General features: G+C 35.8%; 1 protein-coding gene across 11 annotated transcripts in view; it reads right to left on the bottom strand.

Annotated features, from left to right (window-relative positions):
- The window catches only part of RYR2 (ryanodine receptor 2), an 826,096-nt gene that overhangs the window by 22,305 nt on the left and 779,847 nt on the right, over window positions 1-23,944 (bottom strand). For all 11 annotated transcript variants that reach the window (XM_072637850.1, XM_072637853.1, XM_072637851.1 and 8 more), the window contains 3 exons: window positions 20,187-20,247; window positions 16,061-16,207; window positions 12,825-12,959 (listed from right to left, as the gene is read on the bottom strand). In XM_072637850.1, coding sequence (XP_072493951.1) covers window positions 12,825-12,959; window positions 16,061-16,207; window positions 20,187-20,247 — 343 coding nt within the window. The remainder of the gene's footprint in view (window positions 1-12,824; window positions 12,960-16,060; window positions 16,208-20,186; window positions 20,248-23,944) is intronic.

Here is a 23,944-nt window from a genome sequence, read left to right as displayed (position 1 = left end):
ATGAAAATAAAAGAAATAAAGGACTGTGCAAGAGGATACTCATAAACTAGAATGAAAATTTAAAAACCAGATATGGAAGACAGAAATTCATTTATACTCCAATATGTGTGAAGCATAACCTCAAAAAACAAAAGGAAAGACCACAGAAGGTAATAAGCATTTATATAGTGCCTACTATGTGCTAAGCATTGTGTTAAATGCTTTACAAATAATATCTCACATGATTAAGACATGGGATAAAATAGAGGTACTGTTCCAAATTTCTGACTCTCAACAACATATCATTCCATAATTCCTTTTCTTGTTTAAACACTAAAAATAAAAGAAAATGGTCAAGGAGTAAAGTTTAGGGGTTGAGAGAGGAAAATTGGAATAAATCTGACAGGGATCTAGCAAGAAATATAATTGATAAGTGCCCAAATACCTCAGTAATGGGAGACCGGCACAATTAGTGCCCACCACTGTCCACATAAATATCTTCCAAGCCCTACAATAAATCAATTAATTGACAAATATTTATTAACTGCCTACTCTATGCTAGGCATTTTGTTAGGCACTGGGAATATAGAGACAAAAAAGAAAACAATGCTTGTCCTTACGGAGCTGAGATCCTTAAAATCCTCTACGATCTGGACACTGTATTTATCCAAATATATTTCTCATTAATTCTGAATACACTTTTGCTCCTATCAGTTTACTGCATGTTCAAAACCGAACTCTTATTTCCTCCCCAAATTCTTTCTTCTCCCAAGGTTCCCTACTTTTGTCAAAAGTGTCACCACTTTTCCAATCTTCTAGGTTCATAACCTTGACATCACCTTGGACTCCCCAGTCTTCCCCACCCCCCATATCCAATCCACTGACAAATCCAAATTCATTGACAATTCACTATCAATTCTAACTTTACAACATCTTTCCCCTCTGACTCCTTTTCTTCACTAACACAGTGACCACTTCAGTTTAGGCTGTCATCATCTCTCCCCTGGATTACTGAAAGAGCCTGTTATTTGATCTCCTTGCCTCACTCAAGTCCCTCTCCATTCTAGTTTATACTACATTCCACTGATAAAGTAATTTTCCTTTAATGCAGCTCAGACCATGAGAATTCCCTACACAATCAATTTTAGTGGTTCTCTACAGCATGTAGAATAAGATACACACTCTTTGGTTTAGCTTTTAAAGCCCATCCCAATCTGGCCACAACCTATCTTTCTAGCTTGAGTGGAAAATACTTTCCCTCCCATATTTTGAGATCCAGCCAAACTAATCTTCACTCTGGTCCTCACACATGACAGGCCTTAGAACTAGTTGCCTCTTTTGAATGAAATGTCCTCCCTCTTTACCTCACTCAGAGTCTTTTCTTTAAGATGGAGTACATGAATCATCTTTTCTATGAAGCTTTTCTTAATTCCCTTAATTGCTAGTACCTTCCCTCTCACACTACCTCTTATAGAACTACTTTTTATATATTTGCATTTATTTACTTTATATTTATGCTGTATGTATGTATATGAGCATGTGTATGTATGTGTACTTGTCTGTCTCTTATAAGTTCCTTATGAGTAGTCATTTATATGTTTACTCTGAGTATCTAACAGCATTTCTGGCAAACAGTAGGAACTGAACTTGATGATTTATCAGTCCAGTCTTCTTACCATCTCCCAAACACAAACTGTTTATTCATTCCTACATGCCTTTGATTATTTTGTTTCTCGTGGCCTAGAGTATTATTTGAAAACAAAAATCAATAAAGATTTACTATGCATCAAGTATTGTGCTACGTACTACAAAGACAAAAAACAAACAGCACTCATTTGAAAGGAAAATCTGAAGGGAAACACCATGTACGTGGATAAGTCAATTGCAATTTCTTGAGGAGAGTTCTAGCAACTGAAGAAACAACCTCCATTTGAGTTGAACCTTGAAATTAGCTTGGATTCTAAAAGAAGGAAGGAAAGTGGGAGGGGTATATTCTGAAAAGGGGGAATGGCCATAGCAAGGGTGTAGGGAGATATAAGGCCACATGTGGAAAGAACCGAAAGTAGGTCAATTTGGCCGTATATGAAGAGAAAAAACAAAAATTAAGCCAGAAAGGTAGGATGGAGCTAGATTATGAAAGTCATCTTTCTCTTTTTTCTGTACTGCTTCCCCAAAATTCTCCCCATTCTTATGGGACTAAGCAAGAGTTATGCCTCCTACATGAAGCCTTCCTAAGTCACTCCACCCCACGTTATTGGCCCATTCTCTGAACTCCTTAGAGCGCTTAATATTTTAAGTACCTACTTGTGAGATACACATTTTGTCCCTTAATCATATGCTATCTGATGTTATTGTTCCTTCAAGTGAGAATCTTCCCCAACTAGGCTAAAATCTTAGTATATTAGACTTCTTGACATTCTTCTCAGCTCCTCACATAGTGCTTTACTAATAATCCAGTCCAAAAAAATTTCTAAAGCTCGTCTTATGCTATAAGTACTGTGCTAGGCACTAGGGATAAAATGACAAAACAAAGAATGGTGCTATTAAGTTTACACATAATAAAAACTGAATTCAGGAATGACTGAGTGGTTTCTACCCAGTAAAACATTGATGGGATAAATGGACAACGAAAGCTTATTATCAGTCTGATAAAAAACCTCATACTTTCAGTAATGACTGCACCTTTACAAAAATACTAGAAACTTTGCAGTGAGAAACTTTAGCAAAGTTTTGTGGTGGGGTTAATCATGCTGAAGAAAAGGCAGGAAAACTGAGAATTTAGTTTCAGATTAATTTATGTTTTTATAGTAAACAGATCATTGATATCATGTTTTAGAAAGTGTTATTAAGAATGTATTCTTACACTGAATGTATCATAATTTGATTTTCCCAACCTCAAACTTGACCAAACGGATGAGGCTAAGTCGGAACAGACAAGCATGCTCTATTATACATACTGTAAGGCAATATGGTGATCAGATTCTCACAGGGTTGCTATGGAAGGACTCCAGTAGCCAGGAGAAAACTACTCTTGAAAATGTAAACTTCTCAAACCATCTTTTTTCTCAGTGTAAAAGGATGTCAGGCAGCAACTTGGGTGTAGCTTCAGAAATACAGGACAAATCTCCAGCTCTACTCCTTATTGAAACGAGTAGACAAAATCAATTGATAAAGAAACAACTGAACTTGAAATAACTCTGCGCAGTGTTGTTCATCCTTTGTTCTCTAAGAGGACCAGTGACATCACAAGGGTGACATCTTGACTTGCAAGTGTCTTGGATTTGAGGCAGAGTTGTGCAAAGTGACACAATGTCACTTGTAAGTGACAAGGCAAAGGTTAAGATGACTGGGGATGGCCAAGGATGCAGACGACTTTAGCTTTTTTAAATTAAGGTCTTACCCAGGTCTCAGTTTGTCTGAGACCATGCCCATTCAACGACTAAGGCTAGGTAAGAACTGAGACAAAAGATTGCCCCATTTATCATCTGGAAGATATCAGTTTGGGAGAGGGAAGACCTTCAGAGTTTCTGGCCACAAAGAGAAAATAATTGCTGTTTACACAGTCATTCTAAGCCATCAAAATCTAAACAAAGACCACTGAGGTTTGGTATGGGGCCAAGATTAGACATTCAATGAACATCAGTATGATTTGGGTTTAAGGGCTTAATCAAGCAGCTCCATTTAAAACACAATGGACTTTTTAAGGTCTATTTTTCAGAGCTATATTAAAAAAAAAAATGAAAACTGTACAGGACAAAAAATAAATTGTCCCAGGTTTTTAAAAAAAAAATAAAGTAAAATAAAAAGGAGATAAACTACTACTACTAATAATAATAATAATAACACATTATTATTACAGCAACAATTTCCAAATACTGTTTGAATTGGCAAGTTGGGTCCCCAACAGGCAGTTACTACTATTCTCAGATAACACAGGAAAAGCAGCTAATACAAAACCTTTTCCTAAGAGCCTGGTTCACCACTTCACACAAATACACACAGCATCCATGGGAGGAGTAAACTTAAACTTAGGCCACAATAACAGTGACACACGCATGTAAGGCACAAAGTAGTTCTTGAAGTGCGAGGTAAGTGTGACTGTGAATCTGGAGAAAGAAAAGAATTAAAATAGTCCTGGGGCTATGGGATGTCTAATGAAAAAACAGAAACAGCTGGTGGCAGGAGCAGCTCTTCTGGGAAGCATAAGCAGCTTCTCTGGAGGCAGAGAGGTATTCTAGTTGGTAAACAATCCCAGAAACATGAGTTGTCTGGGCTGTAAGTATTCCCTCCCAGGAGTAAAAATGGGGGGAAATGAAGGTAATAAGCATTTACAAAGGGCCTCCTATATGCCAGGTGCTATGCTGAGCGCTTTATTATTTCATTTGATACTCACAACAATCCTGTAGTTAAGTGATTTGTCCAGGGTCACACAGCTACTGTCTGAGGTTGGATTGGAACTCAGATCTTCCTGACTCCAAGCCCAGGGTTCTATCTACCTCCCCAACAAGTATGTGTGTGGAGTCTGTAGTCTGGGCAAGGGAGTATGGTGTTGGTGTATGAAAGGTTTTTTTAAATTGGTATTTACCTTGTTATTTTGTTTAATTCAACACCTTTGCTTTGAATTAATGTATCTTCTGCTTTGGTTGGATAAAATGAAAATAGAGAGTTGAGGCGAACTGTGCTTTTAAATTGTGATTCTGAACTGTAGTTTTAAACAGATGCTAATAAAATCAGTACCTTGCAATTAGGTACAGCTTTCAAAAGGCTAATTGAGTGGAGCTTGGATTCCGTCAAGAATTTAAGTGAGGTTCAAGGTGAAGAACTTGGATGAGAGTGGTGGCAAAAGCAGAGATATATTTAAAGCAGAAGATATGATTTATGAGGGAGTAAGAGTTGTTCCAACAGAAACTGATGAAGAGACTCATTTTGTTGTGGCTTATTTCCTTTTTATCTACTCTCTCCCTCTCCACCTCCCTTATCAATTCTAAAAATATTCTATTCCCCATGTTGACTTCAGGCAACAAATACCCAACAGAGGTTATGCTTTCTTATTGTCTTAGCTCTTTTGCCTAGCAACTGCTATAATTAATAAACAGTTCCTCAGTGAGTCAAAAGTGATTCAAACCTGAAAACTACCTACCCTGTTTTTCCTTTGAGGTTGAATAAAACCCTTGCATATTTCAGGTCAGTCTTCCTTAGTTTTCTAGAATCATGCTTTCACCAGAGTTCATTTTTTCTTTCTTTTCCTATCTTCTTGAAGGAAGGCTAAAATTCTATCAGGATACTGCTGATTTAATTAGCCATAACAGAAATAAATAAATAAATCCATTTGGGATTCAGGCAGTAAGACTGTTAAACTGCATACCACAGCGCCACCTGCTGAAAAACCACGAAACTTTATATACTGATCAAGAAAATCAAAAAGATGCCTTGGCAGTGAGGTACTCATTCAAAATGAATATATAACCTGAAAAAACCAGGCACAGAACCAGAAAAGCAGGAACTAGAGATTCTACTAATAAAATATTTTCTAATTATTACCCAAAAAATCTTATCCTAAAACTAAGCATCTGGATCTATGCATACATGCCCATGTGTATTCTTCAAACATGCCCCTCATTTGTCCAATTCTGCAAGCACAAAACCTGCCACATTTCAATAGTACACAGAAACAACTTCACACCAGGGTAGGGATATTTCTACTTAACTAGGGTGGGGTGGGATTTATACTTAACGATAATGGATGGAATAAAAAGACCAAATTGACAAAACAATGGAAAGAACTTATTTGTGCTGGTGCTGAGGTTCAGCAATGAAGCATTCTTAACACACATATGAATACATCCAGACTGCGGAGAGAAAGTGGTCTTGGGAGAAAAGAGAGAAAAGAAAAGAATCTCTATAATTGGATTATTCATATATATTCATATAGGTACCCATGCAACATGTGTATAAATGGTATGTATGCATTATAGAGGATGGGTTTCCAATATTTCCTTTGCTTAAAAATGGTGACAATGTGGACATTCCTTATAGTTCATTGCATATACTAGCTATGTATATGAAAAGTCCATAATATATAATAAATTTTAAGTGGAACAATATATAGAAATCAATTCAAAAATAAAATTTAACACAATGAATTTGCTTAGCTTGACAATAAACATTCTTAGCATATGATCTACTATTGTATTGCTTGCCTATAGGCACAGCACATATTTACATTGGTAAATGTGTGTGTATGTGTGTACTGTGTATTTAACATGTGTCAGAGGCAATGCATATTTAAAGTATGTGACTTTAATCAACCCCAAGCTTTAATAAGCACCTCTTATGCGCTGAGCATTCTGGTAGGTTTTAGGAATACAAAGATAAAATGAAAACAGTGAACTCAAGAAATTTAGAGCATAGCTAGGAAAAACAATTTCAACATACATATGCTATATACAAAAGGGATAAAAGGTGATTTGGGAAAGGAAGCACTGGTTGCTGGGAAGAATTAGGAAAAGTTCTTGTGCAGAAGTGATGTTTGAGCTGAGTCTATAGGAGACAGGAGAAGGAGGGCTCTATATGAAAAACAAGACAAGTGTTACTAGATCCTATTGTGAATTAGGGTAATAATATGGAAAAAGGTTGGACAGTCTTTAAATAAATATAAGTAGACATATGGCAACAACAACAATTGCTAACATTTATATAGCTCTTACTATGTGCCAGACACATTGCTAACTAAGCACTTTAAGAGTACTGATTCTCAAAACCACCCTGGGAGGTACATGCTATTATTATGTGCATTTTACTGAAGAGGAAACTGAGGAAAACAGAGGTGATATGATTTGCTCAGGGTCACTCAGCTAGTAAGGGTTCTAGGGCTGAATTTGAATTCAAGTCTTCCTGACTTCAGGCCTGAGGCTCTATACACTGTGCTATCTGGCTGCATAAACTTAACCATACCATTTCTTAGAAAGTTTTACTGTCAAGCTAAGCAAGTTCTGCTGATGAGAAATTCTTTTGAATTTTCATATCCTCATTTAACTTTTATCTTTGAAATGTGCTAAGCAAAATTGATATTTAGTCAGATATATGTGTAGGCATACAGGCATGTATATTCACATTTGGTACAGCTCCAAGATTATATCAGTGTTGGAAATGCCCATTGTGTAAATTCCCTCTACTGATGCATTTCAGAAACTCATGGGAACTTAGAGTTTGAGAGAATTTCCTAAAGCTATGACTTGCCCATGGTTGCAAACTATACAGTATGTATCAGAAGTGCCCTCAACTTCATCATTTCAAGACTGGCTCTTTGGAATTCAAATCCATTTACAAGTATTCAGAACCTTATAGAGAGATAGATGATAGGATAATCAGTGAAATAGTTAAGTGGGATTGGATAGTGAACACTGGTATCTATTTTTAGGAAAATGTAGTTTAAATATTATACATAGGAAAGTGAAAACTTCTAATTGATTCATTGTAGAACAGTTATTTACCTATAAAACTGTGACAAAGATGCTTCATATTGATTTTTATTTTTAAAATTTATTTTTAAGCATAGACATTTTTTAGTTCCAAATTTTTGTTTTACCCCCTCCACATCTCCCAAGAAAAACAAAACTTCTTGCAAATATATAGCCATGCAAAACAAACTTATGTATTAGCCATATATTAGCAAAATTTTAAAAAGGTAAGAAAAAGAAAGAAAAGGAAAAATATATCAATCTGCACTGAATCCATGAGTTCTCTATCTACATGGAGGTAGAAAGCATGTTTCATCAACCTTCGGAGCTGTGGTGAACTGTAGCCTTGCTCAGAGTTACTCATTCTTTCAAAGTTGATTATCTACAATATGACTGTTACAATGCAGATTGTTCTACTGGTTTTGCTCACTTTTCTTTACTTTGTTTTATACAGGTCTTCCCAGGTTTTTCTAAAACCATCCCTTTCATCATTTGTTACAGCACAACAATAATCCATCAGATTAATATATCACAACTTGTTCTTACATTCCCCAATTGCTGGGCATTCTCTCAATTTCCAATTCTTTGCTGTTAAAAAAAGAACTGCTATAAATATATTTGTATATAAGAGCCCTTTATTCATGTTCTTAAAAAGTCAGCAATGTGCCTTTTCCTTCCTTTCATGTTTAAATAAGCATATTGGCTGATGTAAATCTTTGAATGTATTTGAAATTTTGAATGTATTTCTTTTTAGGGGCAACTATGTGGCACAGTGGATAGAATGCTGGGCCTGGAATCAGGAAGACTCATCTTCTCTAATTCAAATCTAGCCTCAGACACTTATTAGCTGTTTGATCATGGGCAAGTCATATAACCCTATTTGTCTCAGTTTCCTCATCCACAGAGTGAGCTACAGAAAGAAATGGCAAATCACTCCACTGTCTTTGCCAGGAAAACCCCATGGAGCCATGAAGAGCGAGACACAACTGAAACTACTGAACAAAAACAAATTTATTTATAGATATGGAGCTGTACTAAATGCAACTCTTGTTTCAATTTAATTTTATTTCCTCTACAAACAGTTGGTCATCAGTCAAATTCAAAATAGAGGGTGGAGGGGAAAGTGCCTTTAATTCATTCAGTAAGGCACTAATTGACTGTGAAGTTAATTATCTTGCCTCCCCCATCCCTCAGAAAAAAAGTTCCCTTTGAATCAAATTCTTGCATGCATAGCTTGGTTGTCAAGATTATGTCTGAATGGCACAAGGATTGCCTCCCTAATCACTCCTCAAAACCTCTGATTAGATATTTGTACCACTATGGATCACACAAGATGTGTTTTATGGAATTGTGGGGCAGATTAGAAGTACCAGGCTAGTATTCCTTCTGTCCTTTGGAGTACAGTTATGAACAATGAATGGCTTTTGATTCTGCTGCCCTCAACTCTGATCTGGAAGCATAATCTGGAAGCAACCCATTAATCTTTCATAACTGCAGTGTATTACTAAACTGGGCCTTTAAGGTTCCCCCAGAGCACAAGCTTAGCCTGGTATGACCCCTACTGTTATAAGTGGGAATCTTATTGTAGCCCAATTTTTTTCCCTTTTTTAAATTTTGTTTTTATAGTTTTGTTTAAGAAATTGTTACAGTAATGCTATAAAAGGACTTAATTGTGATACTGACTTTTAAAATGTGAGCAGTTAATCACTGTTAATTGGTTTAAGGATGAATTTTATGTTGAAAAATTCTAAGCTAATACATTAATCTATTTCCATCCTTCTATGAAATAAAATTTTCAATTAATCATCAGAAAATAGCAAAAATGTTTGAAACAGAATGAAATAACTGATGAATGTAAAATGTAGCATGGAAAAAGGGTACAATGAGAATTGGCTCACTTATTGAGTCAAAAGAACTACTAGAAGTTTAGCAAAACTAAGTAAACAGAATAAACAATTTATTCTAGCAACTATTACAGGGTTTGGGTTTTTTTTTTTTAAGATAAGAATAAATAGGACAATTCTGCATAGCTTCAGAAAAATAGTACAGCAGTGGTGGCTCAGTGGATAAAATGTTGGACTTGTAGGCAAGAAGACCCAAGTTCAAATCTGGCCACAGAAACTTATTGGCTATATGATGCTGGGCAAGTCACTTATATAAGTTCTGTCTGCCTCAGTTTCCTCAACTCTTAAACGGGGATAATAATAACACCTGACTCCCAGGGTTCTTGTAATAATAAAATGAAGTAATATTTGTAAAGTGCTCTGTAAACTTTAAAGCCACATATATGTGCTAATTATTATTATTTTTAGGATACCAGAATTAAAGAACAAGTCCTTAGGACTATCACAGTGTTTTACATATAGAAGAAGCTGAATGAATTTTGTTTAATAAGAGTTAATATTTACATAGCAAAGTGTTTTACATGTGTCATTTAATTTGCTCCTCAAAACAAACCTGTGAGATAGGTATTATTTTGATTTCCATTTGCCAAGTGAGGAAACTGAGGTTAAGAGGTTATTATTTATCCAATGTCACTCAGCTGTTAAGGGTCTGATGCAGGGTTTGAGCCCTGGACACCCAACATCCAAGAACAACACTCTACTCTGCAACCTAGCAGTATTTATTTTTCTATTAAATTGAATTAAAAAACCTCTAATATCTCTCCTTATCACATCAGATTCAAACTCCTATGTTAAGACCTATATAAAATGGCCCCATCCACTTCACCAATTCGGCCTTATATCAAACTGCTTTTCAGCATGAACCTCTGATAGTTAACTTGTAACCTCAATACTCCTTAGATGTCCCATACTAATTCTCAGTATCTTTTCTCACTCTACTCTTCTTTAAATACTCTTTGTTCATTCGGCCTATCCAAATCTTACCAAGCCCAAATCTCACCTTTTCCATGAAAATCATTTTGACTGCTCCATACCTCCCTTCTTTAACTCTCAGTATGCTTATTTTCAGCATCACACAATTTATGTATCTAGATAGTACAACAGATGCCACTATGGTGGCTGGATGGAGAGTTAGGGAGACTGGAATTAGAATCCTTCCCCAGACACTCCTTTATAGATTCCCATCCCAGATGTATTTCTGATCTTCTAGAGTTCAAAATCACGTTCCCACCACTGTCTTACCCTGGAACTTCCCTCAATGCTTAGGGTCTGCTTACCCTAGAGTATCATAACACATTGTAGCTTGCTCACCATAAAATCCACCTCTCCAAGGCCTACCCCCTTCTCCCAATGAGGAATCCCTACTACAGCTTCCATTTTGTGAAGAGGCCCAGATTGGCCTGGCTCTGTTCCATTCTTGGCCCACTTCCTAACCTTTTAGACTTCAAAATCAAGCCGTGTGTCGGGTACTTTCATTCTTACCTCTCCCTCCTCACTTTTCAGCTCCCTTTTGTTTATTATCTTTCCTGATTAGAATGTAGGCTCTATATTCTATATACTACAAAGGGAATACTTAGATTATTTTGCTTTTTGCTTGTATTTTTCTGTGCTTTAACTCAGTACCTGCCACATAGTAAAAACACTCAATAAGTCTGTCCTTCTTTCCTTCCACTCTTCCTTTCTGCTTTCATTTCATTATCTAAAAAATGGAGGTTATAATAGCATCTACTTCACAGGCTGTTGTAAAGATCAAGTGAGTTAACATATGAAGCGATTTGAAAACCTTAAAGTACTATACAAATCCAAGTTCTTATTATGATAGCAGTTATTTGTTTGCTTATTACCTTATACACATTTGTTTTGTCTCCTCAGGTAAGTTACAATCTAATGGACCCAGACGCCGTATCACAGCCCCTAGTAGAGTATTATACACGTAGAAGTTATCCTGATACTTATTGGTTGGTTTACACTAAAACCTGTAGTGCAAGATTGTGTTGTAGGCTGTACCCAAGACTTACGTATAGTCACAGTTGTCTTTTTTTAAATCAACAGCACAGAGCACAACATTTTCCAATTATTTGACTTTCTAGTCAACCTGCTCTTTAGTGATGAAAAGGAAGAAAACTTATCTGATGGGATCATTGCGGACTTTGATATGATAAGGAAAGCATGACACCAACATGACATCATTCCAGGTTAAAATGGAGTTCTATAGATGTTCTTAATTTTTTTCTTTTTTTTGGTCACATCCATCTTCTTGAACAGTTCTATCCAGAATGTAACAGTAATTCCTGCACTGTATTTACACTACTGAAATTAGCCATCTAACAGTATCAGAATAACATTCACAGTAATATGTCTCTGCTGTATGGGATAGGATGATAGCAGGAAACTGAAGCAATTTCCAGCACTGAAACTGGGCAACTGAAAAGAGAATATATAGATTTTAAAAAAAAATACTTGAATGATACATCGAAGCACAGCCTCATTATTCCAGTTGAGAAATAATATGGACTGCTTGGGGTGTGTTGTGAATTGAGAGAAGGAGATGGATATGAAAGTTGACAGGACTGACTAATGATTGTTTATAAGGGCTGAATAATAATGAAGGGTTGAAAATGACAATGAGATTGTTGACCTGGGAAACAGGAGAACAGTGGAACTCTCAATCAATGTTGAGAAAGTAAGAAGGGATGGGTTGTAAGGGAAAAGTAATGTGTTCTGTTTGGGTCATGTTGATTGACTTGCCTATGGGACATCCAGTTGAAGATATGTGGTCCTATGGAAAAAAGGTCTAGATTTGAAGACAGAGCATATGGGTTCAACTCATATCTCTGCCACATACTACTTGTGTGACTTAAGCTCCCTAGCCCTCATCTTTTTCCATCTTTAAAATTTGGAAGTTTGATTAGATGACTTCCAAAGTCCTCCTAACTCTAAATTCAGTATCCTAAAGCAATCTTTCAGGAAAATTTGTATTTCTTTTTCATGGAATTTAAAAAAAAAATGTGTTTGAACACTGGTGTCATAGATGAATTCTACAGCGTTCTAGTCATTAATGAGAATTTAAGTTTGCTTTTGATTATATCTAAACTCAGAAATCGGTAATTGATAACAATATTTAGGAATTAGAAGGGATCATAGTGACTACCTAATTCAGCCTATCCATGAAAAAAAAATCTGTAACATATCCATGAAGTCACTTTTAGAGATCCTAATTATTGAGCAGTTTTCCCTTGAACCTGTCACTATATTCCCCATATACTTTAAGAAGTATTTTTTTTCTTACTAGTCCATAAATTTATCAGAGTACAAGTGTTTTCCCTGAATAATGACAATTCTGATTCCTGTGTGGTTAATGACATAGCAATTACATCACACTTTCCTACAGATGAGAAACACAAAATGGTTATAGAATGAGTAACATGACATGTGAATAGGGAAATTCCATTCAAGATTAGCCTAAAGTACATAAGCTTACCGTTAGCATATCATCACATTTCATATCTGGTGTATCTCCATCTTCACTTTTATTGTAGAACTTTCGGAAAAAATTGAATGCCACAACTGTGTATAGGTAAACGACAACAGCCAGTAATCCTACAGTCAGTACAAGCTATAAAACAATGAAAATACATTGTACACAGGTGAAAATCATCACTCATTTGCCCAGCTTATTTAACATGCATATGGTAGGAAGTAACGGTAGTGAACACACAACTGGATTTACATCCAAGAAGCAAACGGAATTAATGATCCTCACCTCTTGCTCTTACACCCTGAGTATGATGAATGATTTATTTTCAGTTTCCTTTCCTTTATTTTAATCAGTTGTTAAAATTATTTTATGCAAGACTTGACTACATAATTAGCTAGAGAATGCATTGCACACCTACATTCAGACTGAAAAAAGATTAAGCTTCACATACAAACTGAGATCCATTGTTGATTTATAACATCGATATAAAACAGAAATGTCCAGTATCATAATGACAGTTCATATTTATATAAAACTCAGGTTTATAAAGCACTTTCTTTACAACAACCCTGTGAAGTAGAAAGTATGAGGATTATTTTCTGCAATTTAGAATTTGTTTATTAGTTTATTTTATTAGTAAAGAAATACTTCCATATTTACAATGTATAGTCTCAATTTACACAATGTATATGCATAAAAACTATATTAGTTTTTGCTGAATATTTAGTATCTAAAAATTAATTTCTTTCCACATCATACCCTCTGACTGGTAAAAATAGAGGAATATAAACTTAACAGCAATTGATTCTGTTTCTGAAATTTGAAAATACAAGACTATTTAGAAAGTAAGAATGTAAATAATTTAGCACTTTCTGTGTTAATATAATTGAAAGGTCAAAGTGAAAGAGATAAAAGGTTATTGGCTCAATCAGATTTCAGAACCTGTTCAACACATAATTGTCAGAATTTGAAAAGTCTACTTCTAATTCTTTACTGTGATGACAAAGTGTACTTTGGTTATATGCAATTAAAGATATCATTTTACAGGGTCTACAGGTCTTTCACTATAGAGCATAATGAAAATTTAATATACTAATATTTCTAGTTTTTCTGGAGATATTAAAATCACATCCACACATATCTATATAATATATACTCTTCAAACAATATTCCATAATCATAATAATCCTCATTTTCTAATAGCATGACTTCCCTCTACTGCTACAATACCTTCCCTCTGGGATTATCTTCCATTTTACACGTTAATATTTTGTATGTATACAGTTGCTTGCAAATTGACATTAGAATGTGAGCTCCTTGAGGGCAGGGATTTTATTTTTTACTTTCTTTGTATTCCCAGTACTTGGTGTAGTACCTGGTATATAACAGGGTTAAGACTGGTGGTTTATCGTTTTAAAAGTACTTAACATATTTCATTGTATAATAGAATGTTTTTGCCACTTAAACTTATTATGCATTTTAGCATAATATTCAGAGAATAAACATTTGTAAAAACCCTGGGCTAGGAAAAAAATATGGATATTTGGAAACACATATATACGTTCTATATTTTATTTATATTCTAGACTTTAATGTGTGCGTGCGTGCACACACACACACACACACACACACACACACACACACACACACACACACACACTTCTTCTTTATGAGTTCCTGGGTCTACAGTGACAAACTGGTATACCTCCTGTTCTTCATAAGACAGTCCATCTACCATTTCCATATCTTCTCACAGAGGTTAGTCTTCCACATGAAGTACTAACAGTTTTGGTTTCCTTTCAAAGCTCAGTTTGAGCAATACCTCCTGCATAGGGCCTTTCCTGATCCTTACAAGTTTCATTTCCCTCTTCAGAATCACCTTGTGCTATCTCTATCAGTAGACAGTGATATAGAGATAGAGATCTCAGACATATATCTATATTGAAACAGATGTATTTGTCATGCTGTTTCCCCCAATAGAAGGTAAATTTTTAGAGGACAGAAACCTTTTTTTTTGTTTTTGTCATTGTATTCCAAGCTCTTAAGGCTTAGTTAATGATTCTTAATTGATTGAAAATAGTATTGAATAGTATAGAATTGACTGAAAACAGTATTAACAACTATTGAAAAGATTAACTTTTTAAGTCTCTTCTTTAAAGTCACCAGATGCTAGGTAATTTGAACTATTATTACAGTTCCCAGACTTCATTCTGATGAATCTAGAATAACATATTGTCTCCTGATAGCCTTCTTAGGGAATCTGTTCTCTGCATATTTGCATCAGCAAATAAAATATAACTATAAACTTTCTTGGCTTAAATAGGTCTATAACTCATATGTAGGTATTGTGAAGCAGGAATTTCCTGAGTTGTGCTTCTTTGACTGTCAAGAACACTCTGCGCACCTGTTCTAATCAGCTTTGTTGTTCTAAGATGTGCATCCAATTTCTGCAGTATATTGTGATCCAGTCTCACTACTTTGTCATTACAAATATCACATTTTTTCCACTCAAAAGGTGTCATTAGAAAACTGTCCCGTAAACTCCACATATAAAATGATCCTGATACATATCATGTGGTAAATACCCCAAATCACAGTGTGGAAATAGATGGCATAGCTCTCTGTAAAACAAATAGCACTGCCCTCATTGACCTTTTTATTCTATTTGTGAAATTAAATTGTTGAACAATAACTTATCCAAAGTCAAAATGCCAGCAAGAAACTCATCAACATTCTAAGCTATCGTGGAAACTGAAATGATCCAACATGTCATTAGAACATATCTCTAAAAATCTACTGAGCTTCTTAGGGTTTTCTCTGCTTTATCTGTTGAGTAGATGTGATATAACAGGAAAAGCACAGACTAAGAGTCAGGAGATAGGGGTTTTCAACCTGGCTGTATCACTGACTAGGTATGTGAACCTTTAGTATGTTACCTGATATTTCCAGTTTATACTTTCTTCATCTATAAAGTGAAGATGAAATAAATGATTTCTAAGATCTCTTTCAGTTACACTCAGATTCAACCTGGCATAAGGATACTGTACCATAAATATAACAGTCACCTTACAAAGTTCTGTGTTGGGAAGAATACAAACAAATGAACAAACAACTATTTACCAGAACAAATCCCAGACTGGCCATTTCACAAAGTGCTGTCCTTATAATCATCTATATGAATTAAGAAGTCACTGGTTTTTTTTCAAGATGTTGTGGAAAAAGAAGTGAACTTTACCTACCTGTTTGCCATTGTGTGTCACTGAAGACAAGATGGTACGTAATGTCTTGAATCCCATAGCAATGTCAAGGAGATGTGCAGCAAAAAAGAAGTTATTGTAATGTCCAAGGACAGACATAGTCATGTACCAGGCTAAATAGAGAAATGACTATAGAGAAGAAATACAGAAAAAGAAAATTATCAGTTTGTCATCAACTTGATACCATCTAAATTCAATCACTTTATTTACTACTTGATTATTCTTTCAGAATATAAGTAAATATATTCCATGTACTCCTGTTAACTTGCTCTTCACACTTTCATTTGAGTTGACTCTTCCAGCTTATTAAAAAATCATCTTCAGGAGGAGGGACTGACTGCTAATACTTATGTCCGTTTCAGAACTTATTACAATGCTCTGCACACAGACAGTCAGGAAATGTTACTGACATGACCATTAATACAAGGGACTAGCAGATGATGCTTGGGTTTATTTTTTGTTTTCTTTTTCATACTCTTCCCTTTATTTGAAGCAAAATAAAATTAGCTTTGAGATGACATTCTAAGAGTCAGTGCTATAGGAGTAATGATGAAAATTTGAATTAGGCTGGCAGGAGTGAGAATGAAAAGGAAGCTATTAGAATTTGGGGTTATTTTATTTATTTTTTATTTTATTTCACATCTATATGTCAAAGTTGAAGCTTTCACAATAAATGAAGTCTTTGAGGGAAAGAGGACATCAAAGCAAGAAAACCAGAATGAAGGTGGACCCTTAGAGTGCATGCATATTTAGGGTACAGGTTAAGAAGAGAAGCTAGTAACTGACTATTAGAGAGGACAAGTAGGAGGAGAATCAGGATACCGTAGTGGTATGGAAAGTAAGGGAAAAACGTTTCAATTTAACAAAAAATATCTGTAAACATTTATCAAGTACAAACTCAATGTCAGTGATGATGCAGAGAAAACAAAGAGAATGAAGACTGATTTTAAAAAATGTTGTTGGACTTGATGACAGTTGACATTGAAAGGTAGAGTGGTCAAAGGTTAGAGATAGACACCAAGGCCTCAAGGGGTTAAGGAGTTGATAAGATAATAGAAGTTGTAATTTTATTTGAATATCTGTTAAGCATCTACTATATATATCTGAATAATGTTTAATAAATATTTATTGGATTGAAATGAATGTGAAAGACATTTTTGCAAATTATGATCTGAGCAGAGTATGATGAATGAATAATGAAACACTGTAAGAAGTTAAGATCAATCTAAAGCAGTGGATTAATGAGTGAGGGGGATCAAAGAAGGGTTCACAGAGAATGAAGAAGCTAAATTGGGCACTGAAGGAAGGGATGTCAAGAAGAGGGAAGGAAATTTCAGGCTTAGGGTTCAGAGTAAATGAAAAACTTGGGGAGAGGAAAGAGAAAGATAAGAAGTCCGTTTTGTTTTCTTATAAAATTTTTTCCCAATTACATATAAAAACAATTTTTAGCATTATTTTTTTAAAAAAAAATTGAGTTTCAGTTTTTTTCTTTTCTCCCTTCCTTCTTCCCTCGAGAAGGCAATTTGATATAGATTATACATGTGCAGTCATGCAAAACATATTTCTATATTAGTCATGTGAAAGAAAACAGACAGAAAAATGAGAAAAATGAAAAAGTTTAACAAAATATGCTTTGATCTGCATTCAGACACCATCAACTCTTTTTCTGGAGGTAGACAGCATTTTTCATCATAAGTCCTTCATAACTGAGAGACATCTATTTTGGCTGGAATGTATTAAGTACATGAAGAAGTGTAATATGAAATGAGTCAGGGAATATAGACAGGAACCAGATTATGGAGGGTCTTAAATTCCGGAATCAGAAATATATATTTTACTTGGTGTTTAGTGAGGAAGCACTGTAAGTTTTCGAGCAGAGGGAGTATGATGGTTAAAGTAGTTTCTAAGAAAAAAACAAAAAGCTAGAGCAGTGGTGAAGAGAATGAATTAGAGGCAGAAATATCAGTGAAGTAGTTATTACAACAACCTGAAGAGAAAACAAGGATGGCTGAGTGTGAAGAAGGGAACAGACACAAGAGGATTTTGAGGGCAGAAATGACAGGAATTAACAATTGATTGGCTATATGAGGTGAAGGAGATGGAAGATTCAAAGATGACTTGGAGATCATGGTTCTCAGTAATTTTGAGAATGATGGTACCAGTCAAATAAAGAGAGAGAAATTTTAAAGAGGAGAGGTGTGGGGAATAAATATGAGTTAATTAAAATGGAACTGGTGAGGATAATGTGGCTACAGAGACGTTTTGATATAGAAAGGTAGACAAACAGGGGAATTTAATAACAATTGTATGCAATACATTAAGAAGTACTGTAAAATATACCCATTGTTCTCATCTTATCCTTACAACACCCAAGTGAGGTAGGTGTCATTCTCCCCATTTTACGGATGAGAAAACTGAACCTCAAAGAGATGAAGTGAATTTCACTGGTCAGATAGTAGGCAAGTGACAGGGGTAGAAGTTGAATCTAGAGGTGACGATTCCAAATCTAGTACTCTTGAAAATTATTATGGAAGAACATTACGCTACTATGAAAACACCATGGATTCTAATGTTGGCTTCAGCATTTATCAGTTGTTTAATAATAATAATAACTTCTACATAGCACTTGCTATGTGCCAGGCATTGTGCTCAGCACTTTACTGTTATTATCTCATTTGATCCTCAAAACAACCCTGGGAGGTGGGTACTATTATTATCCCTATTTTAAGGATGAGAAAACTGACACAGACAGAGTACTTTCCAAGGGTCACAGAGCTATGAAGTGTTTCTGCGGCTGAATATGAACTCAGATCTATCTGACTCGAGGCCCAGTGCTCTATCCACTGAGCCACCTAAATGCCCCTACAATCTCCATATTATAGATAAGGAAAAATGTTGGAGAGATAAAATGACTTGCCCAAGGTCACACTGCTAGTAATTAGAAGAGACTGTCTGCTAAGACTACATGGACAGAAGGACTGGGAAGGAGCCTCATCTGTTCTAATCTTCTTACTTTAAAATAAGGAAACTGAATCTCAGAGGAGTTAAATGACTTGTCCAAGGGAGAAGAAGCAGAATTAGGATTCAAGCCCAAATTTTCTGACTCCAAACCCAGTACTTTGTCTACTACATTACCTCTGCCTCTGGAGACTGGGTCCCTTAGGGGCCTGAATGGGAGAAAAAAGTCTGGAACTGATGTAGTGGGGGAATATGGCAGGAAATTGAAAAGTAAGTAAAAGAATTTTAAGTACTAAGTCAACTCCTTGAGGGCAGGACTCAGTTTTATCTTTACATTGTCAGGACCTGGCACAGAATAGACACTAAATAAATGCTTGTTATTACAGACGGAAACCATGTTAAGGAAGGCCTAATAGATATTAGAGAGTATGAATTTTTAGCAGGCCCAGGCTGTATTTTCATAACTTTTTTCTGACAAAGTTCAGCAGCCCAGGACAAGCAGCAGATAACACAGATAATGGAAATTGTTTTAACGGGGGAAAAAAGTGAGGAAAAACACCTGGATAAAATCCATAAATACATTTTGGAGAATGGGTAAGAAAACAGTTTATCCTTAAGGCATGTAGATTCCAATGGATCCATTATTTTTAATGCTACTTTGATATCCCCCAAGAACCTATGTTCAGTCTAAAAATATTTTTTAGTAAAAGGAGGATTAATTAAAGAGAAGAGCAAAATAATTCCTTGTGCCTCTCCTTTCAGAAAATGTGATTTTGCCAGAACGAATATTTCTTCAAATATTTGTGTGACTTTTCCTTCTATCTTCTCCAGGTACTTAGGGTCTGCCAGTAAATGGGGAAGTATTTGCTTTCTTAAAGGTATTCATACCTTCCAAATGTAAATAACTGACATCATAATTTCTTTTCATGTGTAAATATCACATTTTCATTCTTTTAGCTGTTGAAAACAATCTGAATAAGTAGAGAAGAACTAAGTCATAATTTTGTTAGAAATTAACTTCATTAAGTAAACTGATATTTGAAAAATGTAAAAACACATGCAAAACCTCTTTTCATCTTATAAATGATAAAAGACTTACTAAGTTGAAAGAACATCTAATTTTGAAGCAGATTTATGAAAATAAGCTTACATTGTCAGTGAAAACAACTCCTAGTTTCCACATCTGATACTTTACATCAATTGAATTCAGCCTGGAATGATAAAAAAGAGCATTATTTGTGAGAGCACACACATACACACACACACACACACACACACACACACACACACACACACACACACACACACACACACACACACACACACACACACACACACACACACTTTTCAACTGTCATCAAAATTTTTTTAATTCTCCCATTTCCAAGTCTTTCTACTGGTTGTTTCCCAAGGTTGGAATGGCTAGAATGCCCTCCCTGCAGTAAGGGCAAGAAAAGTAGGATCTTTTGCTGTTTTTGTTTTAGTATAATCAAGAAGTAAAATGCCTCTTTGAATGTGACTAGGAGGATCTTTCCCATCCCTTGATGGGCCTGGTCATTGTAGGAAGCTTGATTAGGGGAGCTGTTTTGTAGGAGGGTCCCAAGTACCTTTTGTTTTTTCTGAGTCACTGGGTCAGAGGGTCAGAGCCCTCTTTTTAGAGTCAAAGATATAAAAAGTATATAAATACTGTGAGGGTGAGGTTTTACTTTGGGGCTTTGGAAGCGTTTATTTGGCCAGATGAGGACTCTAGAAAGCTGCTTTAAGGAACCTCCCTTTTCTCCGCCCCCGCCCCCCCTCCTTTAAGAACCCAGATATCGTGCTTCCCTCTCTGGTAATTATAGTCAGACAGTTTGGAAGCATATCTGTTGACTTTTAATTTCTGTGTATTTTCTTTGAAGTTCGTGACGCTGACTCTCCTGAAATAGGTGAATGATAGCATGTGCTTGACTAAAGTGATTGTTAACTCCATCAAAAGTTGCCTTTACTTTTACGAATGCAGATCTAAGAACCTGTGATGGTAGGTTCCCCTGTGTATGCTAGGGTGCGTACTGATATACCTCCTTACCACTGTTATGTAGAACCACTTTCTTTCTTGAAGATGCAGCTCAAGCAGCATCTTCTCTATGAAACCTTTTCTGATTTCCCTCAACTGCTAGTGATGAGGTACAAGCCCAAGCCAAGACCCTTTTCCCTTGGACTGGGAGGGCTCCATTTGTCTGAAGGGCCCTGGAAAGTCTGGCCCTGGGGGGGTGGGGGGCACCTTGGATTCCCCTTCTATTTCTCCCAGGTCAGATACTCCCTATCTTCTATTTAGCATTCTTTTGATATTCCTCCCTTTGATCCTATTACCAGCTACTTCCATCAAGATCCTCCCTAGAGTCCATCTGTATTCACCCCAGGCTACAAGTCATTTCCATACTGCCCCATTAAGACCATCCCTGGGACCCCGGACTACTTGGTGACACCTGGATTCTTCCCTCAGTCTTTTTCTGACTTTTAAATACTTTTCCTCATATTTAAGTTCCATCTCACCTCCATGAAGGCACTGGGATTCAATCCAGCTCATACTGTCTAGCTGAGATTCCGTCTGGCCCGCTTGTGAATACAAGCCTTACAAATGTTTAGGTTCCTTTAGAGCCAACCCAAGGTGGCAAATCTTTAATAAACTTTGTTTTTCTCTGGCTTTAAGAAGGCTTGAGTCGAATTCATTCGAGCAGGTTGGTATTTTGGGGTCCCCAGCACCCCTGGACCTCTTCACTAGTATCTTCCCTTCCAAATCACCCAGTATTTAAACTACTTCTTAAGCATTTGTGATTTTTCTTTTTTAGATCTACTCTATACATGCTAATGTATGAGTAGGGAATGTTTTATTCTCTGTATTGCTAGTGTTTGGCACATAGTAGATGTTTAATAAATGCACAAATCTCATAATTACTGACTATCCTGTGTCCTGAAGTAGCTTTCCCTTTGTACCAGTTGTTTTATCTTTCATTGTTTACACAACTGTTCATGTTTAAAAGAGAATTTAATTTCTCCAGGCCAATGACAAGCAGTTGCTAATTGCTTTCTGAAGGTTGTTCTTTAACTCAATAAAAGTCAGGCTTTTTTTTTTTGCCACTGCATAGATAGTGAATAATGAATTTGCCTTCAATGCTATACTCCAACAAAACCAGAATTTTAGCAGATCCCATGCAATCTTCATGCTGTCATTGTCACAAGCACTGAAGCTCTCCTCAGACATATCCAAATGGATAAGAACATCATTGTACTCAGAGATAATAACTACTAAACAAAATCCAACTGAGATTTTGGTAATTCTATGATACAGCTGAACAAAATTTCATATGATTATTATATCATTGATGACCCCCAAAAGGGTAAGATGGATGACTGAATTTTTATGCACCCTTACAAAACTTTTCAATGTTTTAATAATCTTTTCTTACAGGAAGTGCTCCTTTAAGTCAAAACTGTATTCAATTCACTATACTTAAGACCTATTAATTTTTAGTTAAATTACTTTGGTGATTAAAAACAAATAAAAAAAAAAACCAGGTAGTTGGTATCCTTCTAAATGTATATTATTTTGAGAGATAGTAACTTAGAGTGCAAAGAATAGTAGATAAGGAGTAAGAAAACCCTGGTTCTAGGTCTGGTTGTCACTAACTAGGTATGTGATTTAGAGCAAGCCTCTTCTCTTTTGCCTCAATTTACTATGCAATAAGAAGATCAGGCTAATGGGTGGGAAACCTGCAGCCTAGAGTCCACACATGGCCCCCATGGCACCGGTTCCCTACCCCTGGTAGACAGTCCTTCCGAACTTTACAATTTTAGGATTTAATTATTTATCTGGAGAGAGTCATTGTCTATCCTTCATTTGTTCTTTAATCCTTTTTTTTATATGACCTATTTTGTTGTTGTGTTCGTCCTACCTTTTTGAAGAGGACCATGACATCAGAGAAATGATAACATGACTAGCACTTGACTTTGTTTTGAATGAGTAAGGGCTATGCAAGGTCATCAGCCTCACTTTCTCCTCCTGAGTCCTCTGGATCCAGTCCAGATATTCATCAGAATGACTAGAGATGGCCCAGGATGTTCTATAGGTTTATCAAACACCAACTTTTTGTTTATATTATATTTCTGTTTTTGCATTTGTATGCTATTATATTGATATGTTTTTCTATTTTTAATTTTGCCCATGCCAGATACTTTTGATGAATTCCTTTTTCTTTCCAATATTCTGTTCCCAGTCAACTACTTCACACCCAGGAGCACTAGGATGCTCCTCTTGACAAAGGATTCAGAATTCAAGTAACTAGCTGGGAAAATGCCCAAAAAAGGGAAAAAAAAATAAGACCACAGAAGATTACTTTCTTGGTGAACAAGTATCCCCTTCTATCCTTTCAGATGAGGAAGAATAGGGCATACTGTCAGAGGAAGTAGAGGCTTCTGCCTCCAGTACCTCAAAATGAATATGAAATGGGTTCAAATCATAGAAGAGCTTGAAAAGCAAGTCAGCAGCTTGCTAAAGGAGAACCAAAAAAATGCTGAGGAAAATAACAACCTTAAAAAGAGGCTAACTCAATTGAAAAAAGAGGTCCAAAAAGTCAATGAGGAGAAGGAGGCTTTAAAAAGCAAAATTAGCCAAATGGAAAAGAAGGTTGAAAAGCTCACTGAACAAAATAGTTCTTTAAAACAGGGAGTAGAGTTCAGGGAAGGTAATGACTATGAGATAAACCAAAAAGTTAAAAAACAAAACCAAAAGATTGAAAAAATAGAAATAATGTGAAACATCTCATTGGAAAAACAACTGACCTAGAAAACAGATCCAGGAGAGATAATTTAAAAATTATGGAACTACCTGAAAATCATGATCAAAAAAGGAGCCTAGACATTATCTTTCAT

This window comes from Notamacropus eugenii, chromosome 2, assembly GCF_028372415.1.
Source record: "Notamacropus eugenii isolate mMacEug1 chromosome 2, mMacEug1.pri_v2, whole genome shotgun sequence".
NCBI lineage: Eukaryota > Metazoa > Chordata > Mammalia > Diprotodontia > Macropodidae > Notamacropus > Notamacropus eugenii.
Note: the sequence above shows the minus strand (reverse complement) of the source record. Positions and strands in the feature narration are given on the sequence as shown.